The sequence below is a fragment of the Ictalurus furcatus genome, chromosome 15 (genome assembly GCF_023375685.1).
Source record: "Ictalurus furcatus strain D&B chromosome 15, Billie_1.0, whole genome shotgun sequence".
Lineage (NCBI taxonomy): Eukaryota > Metazoa > Chordata > Actinopteri > Siluriformes > Ictaluridae > Ictalurus > Ictalurus furcatus.
The window spans coordinates 23,568,242-23,575,867 of record NC_071269.1 but is presented as its reverse complement, the minus strand read 5'-3'; the positions used below and the strand labels follow the sequence as shown (position 1 = coordinate 23,575,867).

The 7,626-nt window shown below is 40.3% G+C and overlaps 1 protein-coding gene across 1 annotated transcript; it reads left to right on the top strand.

Moving 5' to 3' along the window:
* The first annotated feature begins 404 nt into the window (after positions 1-404).
* Positions 405-7,246, top strand: rhoac (ras homolog gene family, member Ac). Its single transcript, XM_053643019.1, has 5 exons — positions 405-483; positions 4,248-4,403; positions 5,124-5,244; positions 5,485-5,615; positions 6,147-7,246. Exons 2-5 carry the CDS (start codon positions 4,248-4,250, stop codon positions 6,318-6,320), a joined length of 582 nt encoding a protein of 193 aa, XP_053498994.1. The 5' UTR covers positions 405-483; the 3' UTR covers positions 6,321-7,246.
* Positions 7,247-7,626: the final 380 nt, after the last annotated feature.

The window sequence follows — 7,626 nt, the reverse complement described above, 5'->3', positions numbered from 1 at the left end:
AAATGTTTATAACTAGTCATAAAATCTGTTTTACCTCAAACTTAGTTTTTCAAATATAGTTTTTATGTTATAAATATTTTGAGGGTTTTCACAATTAGATGGATTGCTTGGTTTTCCCTGCCGGAATTTTTTTTTTAAATGCTCAGGACAGATAAGAAGGATCTCCAGCATCAGGGTTGATGGACTAAACTTTAAAAAGGAACGGTAGGGGACTTAATAAAAGGAGAAAAAAAAACGTTGTGAGATTTAAACAGGGATAAACAGTCCTAAATACCAATTCCATATAAAGATTATATAAGATATTGTTTTAAATGAATCTCACTTTTAACAAGGTCTTTTATTTTTATCTAGAGAAATTTCACTCGTTCGCGTACACTTTTACTGCGTGGCACTTCCGGAAAGGGCGTGGCGTCGTCGTATGTGGGCGGGGCTTAAAGTCGAACAGGAAAGTGAGTCGCTACTTCCTCGGCGTTCAGCGAAACGGTAAAAATAAAATAAAATAAATAAAAAAGCACAATAATAAAGACATTTGTTTTCTAATGTAAGTTGTTCAAATGAATTAGCTGTTCATGAAAGTCTGATGGGTTTATAAACCGTGTTCTTTTATGAGCGTTTATTTGTGTTTGCTAGCATTGAGCTAGCGTTAGTTACCGTTAGCCCGCTACCGCTGTTAGCTTAGCAGTTCTCAGAAACTTAATGGCTATTTAGGAAGTGTAGTTATACGGTAAAACGAAATATTTAAATATAGGCTACAGTTTCGGATTTAAAGTTCATCTTGTGTAAATAATCCTTTGGGGCGGTTTGCTATACTGTAAAGTGCTTTACAGGCCTCGGGATGGGCCGATAGCGTGTATGTGTGGTTTTTTTTTTTTTTGTTTGTTTGTTTTTTTAACATCCGGGTATTCGCCGTTTACTCTCTTGAAGTTGTTTTCCTGAGTCTTTTGATTCGGAATCGCACTTTGCTTTACTTGTTAACGTCACAACAACACGTACTTTAATTAATTAACCAATCAATCAATAGTAATAACAATAATGCTGCATTATTTTACAATTAATTTGTTAATGGACTAGTCTAATTGTTTTTTAACGGTGGATTGATTTACATACCTGGAAGAGATGTCGAACATGTTATAAATAAATAAATACATTTTATTTTACCTTATAGTAGACGAAACGGTGAAGTGTTTAAACCTTATAAGGTGCTTCATTTAATTAGTTTCACAACTTGGGTGGGGGTGTGTGTGTGTGCGCGCGCGCGCGCCACAGCATTGCTTCATAACCTTGATTTAGAAACATTTGGTTCTCACTTTTTATAATAACTGACACTTTAAGTGCTTCAAAACAATCTCAGTTCCTTGATTCATTTTACAAAGTGACTCTTTAAAATAAATAGGAATATTTAAATACTGTTTACAATAATGTGATAATATTTTGAATGTTTATTAGATACTGAGTTTTATTTTTAGTTGTTTGTTTTTTTTAAATAAATTTTATTTCTGAAACTTCCAAACTTTTTAATAAAAAATGTAATTAGATTCTAGCTGATGTTGTTTATAGGTATAATTAATAACACTGACAATGGTCTAGCTCTCTCTCTCATTCTCTCTTTCTTTCTATCTCTGTCATTCTCTCCATCTCTCACTCATTCTGTTTTTGTCTCTCCATCTCTCTCATTCTGTCTCTTTCCATCTCTCACATTCTTTCTCTCCATCTCTCACTCATTCTTTCTCTCATCTCTCACTCATTCTTTCTCTCACTCATTCTCTTTCTCTCTCATCTCTCACTCATTCTGTTTTTGTCTCTCCATCTCTCTCTCATACTGTCTCTTTCCATCTCTCACATTCTTTCTCTCCATCTCTCACTCATTCTTTCTCTCATCTCTCACTCATTCTTTCTCTCACTCATTCTCTTTCTCTCTCATCTCTCACTCATTCTCTTTCTCTCTCTCCATCTCTCACTCATTCTCTCTCTCCATCTCTCACTCATTCTCTTTCTCCATCTCTCACTCATTCTCTTTCTCTCTCTCCATCTCACTCATTCTCTTTCTCTCTCTCATCTCTCTCATTCTTTCTCTCTCATCTCTCACTCATTCTCTTTCTCCATCTCTCACTCATTCTCTTTCTCTCTCTCCATCTCTCACTCATTCTCTTTCTCTCTCCATCTCTCACTCATTCTCTTTCCCTCTCTCCATCTCACTCATTCTCTTTCTCCATCTCTCACTCATTCTCTTTCTCTCTCTCCATCTCTCACTCATTCTCTTTCTCTCTCTCATCTCTCTCATTCTTTCTCTCTCATCTCTCACTCATTCTCTTTCTCCATCTCTCACTCATTCTCTTTCTCTCTCTCCATCTCTCACTCATTCTCTTTCTCTCTCCATCTCTCACTCATTCTCTTTCCCTCTCTCCATCTCACTCATTCTCTTTCTCTCTCTCATCTCTCTCATTCTTTCTCTCTCATCTCTCACTCATTCTCTTTCTCTCTCTCCATCTCTCACTCATTCTCTTTCTCCATCTCTCACTCATTCTCTTTCTCTCTCTCCATCTCACTCATTCTCTTTCTCTCTCTCATCTCTCACTCATTCTTTCTCTCTCTCATCTCTCACTCATTCTCTTTCTCTTTCTCCATCTCTCACTCATTCTCTCTCTCACTCATTCTCTTTCTCTCTCTCCATCTCTCTCACTCATTCTCTCTCTATCTCTCTTTTAATTCTCTCTTTCTCACCCATTCTCTCTCTCTTTTAAAGCGTTACAAAACCTCCTCCCATACATGTTAAATAAAGAGAAAACGTCACTATATCAACACTTCTACATCTTTTTAATCTGTTCTGGGATTATGTTGTTGTTGTAAAAATGTATTTATTATTCTGAATGACGAAGCTGTGTGAAAACATTCTGCTTGTAAATTAGCACTTATTAAGTTGCCCATTTATAGAACGTGAGTACGCTCGTGTTTATTTGAGTAGTGTGAGGTTCGTGAAGCGTTCAGTGGTGTAATCGGGGGTTTTCCTAGCCGTTAGAGGACTCATGGCTGTATCTGATAAATAAACATATAACACACAGTCATATATAAATCTCTAACCACGGCGGTCGCTTTATCCTCTCCGACTCGCGATACGATGCTGTAAAGATTGTGATTCATTTTTAACCACTCAGGACGCGTCTGGGGAAACGAGACTTCCTGTAACCGGTGCTTCATAATGACTTCGGTTTCCGTCGCCACGCCCGGTTTAGTGCAGCGTCTTTCCCGCTCACCAGATTAAACTCAGCAGGCCTGGAGAATTACGGGGAGGTTGTTAGTGTGTTTGTGTGCAGCAAGACACACACGGTGAGCTATGAAAGATGATCGAAATGAATTTGCATGTGAAATCTGCATGTGGTCACACGATTGAGTTCTTTCGTCGAGACTTGTGAATAACGATAGCTTCGGATCGCAGCGACAAACACGTTATATGCCATATGCTCACATTACAACGGTTAAAACGAGCTCTTCGGTAGCTTTCCGACTACGTACGGCAGAGTCGTTTTAGCTGACTTTGGAGCTCCGTTTCAGCTACGGAAATGGCTTCTTATGTTTCCGTCGATCGTTTTCAAAATCCCAGGGTCAGACACTTTGTCAATCAGTCACAAATTTTTATTACTGAGTTGATTTATTTCTTTTCAAGTTATATTGCACCTGTAGTACATTTTGTTTACATTATTAAGGCTGTGTTCGTAGCACCTTTTTAATGTATTTGGTTTTATACAGACAAGAGTGTATCGTTAACATCTGTAATGAGAATGTTGAATGAGTCGAGGTTACAGTCAGCCCTACCGTGTGTGTGCCGTATCACTCTGCTGTACAGCCCAGTGTTGGCTAAAAAGATCTTTACGTTTGTTTATACATTTATTTATTTACCGATCAACCCAGGCAGAATTTAATCCAGTTCACGAGAAACCTCTGCAGGGTAAAAGCAAGGAGAGAGAATAAAAATTAAACACCGTAAACAGGCACGGTCCTTAAACATGTGGATGGATAAGTATTACACATCATTTGGACTGATGTATTTTGAGTTTTCTGTGACAGTCCCAGTCCTGGTATATTTATTATTATTATTATTTTCCATCATGTATTTTTTTGTGCATTGCATACTGTGTATTTTATTATTTTTTTGTGATAAGGAGGATTAGACACTAGATACAAAGTGGAATTGCCGAATTCCAAAGTAAAGGTGATCGTCCGTCTGATTGGTCTGTCGTTAACATTGTCAGATGGCGGCGATCCGTAAGAAGCTGGTAATCGTCGGGGACGGCGCTTGTGGAAAGACGTGCTTGCTGATCGTGTTCAGTAAAGACCAGTTCCCCGAGGTTTACGTTCCCACCGTGTTCGAGAATTACGTCGCCGACATCGAGGTGGACGGAAAGCAGGTACGAAAGACGGCGGTTTGAATAAAACCAAAACATTACACTGAGTACAGAAGCTCCAAATTCCTCTGAGTTTGGAGAAGGGGGGGGATGGAAAAAAGCATGAAAAGCAAGTCTGATTTGTTTATTCATTATTTGAATATGTTTATTCTCCAAACTGTTACTTGATCACTTTAATATAAATAGTGAGTCATCTATTAATAGGGTTATTGATTCATAAATTTATCAACCCGTTAATCGATTCTGGAAATTACCGTACAATTTATCGAGCCGTTTATTTTCTATATATTCGTCGTGTTATTAATTAAATGACTGTTTATTTCATCATCTCAGAAAGCATCATTTGGTTCAGTAATACCGCGTGTATGCTGACGCTCGGTCGGTGGAGTGACACCGCACTATAAACAGGTGACAAATTAAAGGAAACCGTGCCAGTGTGAAGATCATGGCATCTGATTTACGTCATTTTCATCCTCGTCAACATTCGGCGAGCCCCTCATGCCCTGTGGGTGGGGGCGGAGTCATTGTGGACGAGACCACGCCCATCAGGATTGAAGCGTTCCGTCGTAGGATAAAGGCGGCGTTTTGATTTGCAGTGACGAGCCATAAGAGAGCCGTGGGGTTTTCCTTTAATTTGTCACCCGTCACATAAACATGGCCACGACTGATGTTTCTGGCAGGATTTATTGAGTGTGTGTGTGTGTGTGTGGTGGTTATGCGCAGGTGGAGCTCGCTCTGTGGGACACTGCCGGTCAGGAGGATTACGACCGCCTCAGGCCACTCTCGTACCCGGACACGGACGTCATCCTCATGTGCTTCTCTATAGACAGTCCTGACAGCTTGGGTGAGCCATGTCCGAGATAATGAAAAGAAAGAAACGTAATATGATTATGCCGACGTTCGGTTTTTTCTCCATGACCAAGAAGATGGCAGGAAAGAAAATTAAATGCACGGTGCGGACGTATATCGTTATTTACGAGAACGCGACTCCATCGAGTTTACTTCCTCTGAGTGCACAATTAGTCACCAGTATCGTATTAATATTAATACCGACATTAATATCCTTCATTTCGTCGTCTTTCAGAGAACATCCCGGAGAAGTGGACGCCAGAAGTGAAGCATTTCTGTCCGAACGTTCCCATCATCCTCGTGGGGAACAAGAAGGACCTGCGTAACGACGAGCACACTCGACGCGAGCTGTCCAAAATGAAACAGGTCCCCTTTGCTTTTCTGTTTTGTTTCTTGTTTTATACAGCGAGTCATTTTACACCTAATATAGCTGAAGCGATTCGGGGGTGTGCTTAATGCATCATTTTAAATATTTGAAGATCTGTTAAAAAAAAAGTTCATTAACCACTAGAGAGGTGTGAAAATCGACGGTTTAGCTGTAGGAGCTAAATTCAGGAGCCTCTGTTTCGTTAGCCAATAGGAAAAAAGGAGGCGGGACTGTGGGCTTCAGTAGTTTGGCCGGTAAAAAAAATGGAGGAGTTGCTGATCTAATCTAAATGAAAATAGGGGGAGAAAAACAGTGTGGAAAATCTGGAAACTTCTTTCTCATTTGCATAAAGTCGCCCCAGTCTGCTCCGCCTACTTCACTTCAGCAGAGGTCGCTCCGCCTCCTGTCGCCGTGAATCCCGAACGCTCTCTAGTCGGATGCTAATTTGCGCTCTCACTTTCAGACACGACTGCTCAAATCACTTTGCACTTTGCTAAATATATGATAAATCTTTTCACCGTCTGTTACAGGAGCCTGTGAAACAAGAAGAAGGTCGTGACATGGCCAACCGGATCAACGCTTTCGGTTATTTAGAATGCTCGGCAAAGACGAAGGACGGCGTAAGGGAAGTGTTCGAAATGGCCACCAGGGCGGCGCTGCAGGCCAAGAAGCGCGGCAAGAAGAACGGCTGCCTGTTATTATAGACATCAAACCGAACTACGGGCTGCTCGGAGGATCCGTAACTCCGCCGTCGTGAAACAGGGAGGGAGGGGCGGGGTTTAATTCCCACGATACTGATACGGCCAATCAGAGACGGGGATTTAGAGAAACCGTGATAAGGACGTCCGAAACAGCTTAGAGATTCGGATAACGGCATTGTTTCCTCATTATGAAAGCCCAGAATAGGGCCCGGTTCCGATAATGATTTTACTACACCCTCGTCCACTTTCCCTTGGTTGAGCCCACCCGGTCCTCTTAAGGGCACTGCTGCATCATCAATACGGCAGACGATGCAAGCATCCGAATATCTTATAACGTTTAATTGTCTTACGGGCGCGGTTTATGACTCTATGTCTACGCGATCGTTACGTTACTCTTCTGGCCAATTACCAAGCGTGATCGTCAACATGCCAGCTCATTTACAAGCCACTGTATTTAAGGGCAAGTGAACAAGGGTGTGAGTAACCCAGTTTTGGAACACAGCACGGGGTTATTTTAAGACTTTCCTCTGAGCGGTTGAGGTTAGGTTTTTAAAAAGGAATCTTTCGTTAGGACTTTTCATTTTAGTTTCTTTTTTTTCTTCTTCTCTGCCCTCCACTGGTTTTCATCCTGATCTCTCTTCCTGTCTTCAGTGACCGTGTTGAACTGACTGTACGTATGTTTGTATATGTGTGTATATGAATGCATGCGCAGCTTTCTTTGTAAATGAGTGTATTTAGACTGCTTTATTATTTTTTTTTTTCTCCCCTGTTTCTTTTTTCCATACCTGGTGTCTTACAGGAGTCTGGGCTGTACATTAGTGACCTAATACATCGGGCATTTGGTTTCATGTTATTTAAAAGCATACAGGTTTTTTTTTTTTTTTTAAATGTTGCATTTAGAAAATAAAATTGAATGGAGAAAAAGACCAGCTTTGTTATCTTGTTGTCTTTGATTTATTTATTTTTATAACTGATTTATAGCAAGAGATTTAAACTAAGCAGGAAGTAAGCAGTCGTGAGGATGAAGGCGTAAATTCTACTACTGTCCATACTGGATTATCACTGTCCGTTTATTTACTATACTATTTAAGTCGGAGTTGTTTTGATTCATTTCTCTGGGTTATATTTTCGGGTAAAGCTGAATTTGGCTTGTAAGATGTGTTGTCATAAGGTTAAGATGTACAGGAGTGCTGTAGGGGGTATTTATTTTTGCTGTTTCCGCTTGTCACTGGAAATCAATACTGCACTTCTGACTGACTACGATGAAATGTTTCTATCCTAGTGGGCGTGGTCTCTTCCAGGATAATCC

Excerpts from the sequence above, each read along its gene's own strand:
- rhoac (XM_053643019.1), top strand. The coding sequence starts at position 4,248 with ATGGCGGCGATCCGTAAGAAGCTGGTAATCGTCGGGGACGGCGCTTGT. Across the intron at positions 4,404-5,123 it reads TCGAGGTGGACGGAAAGCAG|GTGGAGCTCGCTCTGTGGGA; the intron begins GTACGAAAGACG and ends GGTTATGCGCAG. Across the intron at positions 5,616-6,146 it reads AGCTGTCCAAAATGAAACAG|GAGCCTGTGAAACAAGAAGA; the intron begins GTCCCCTTTGCT and ends CGTCTGTTACAG.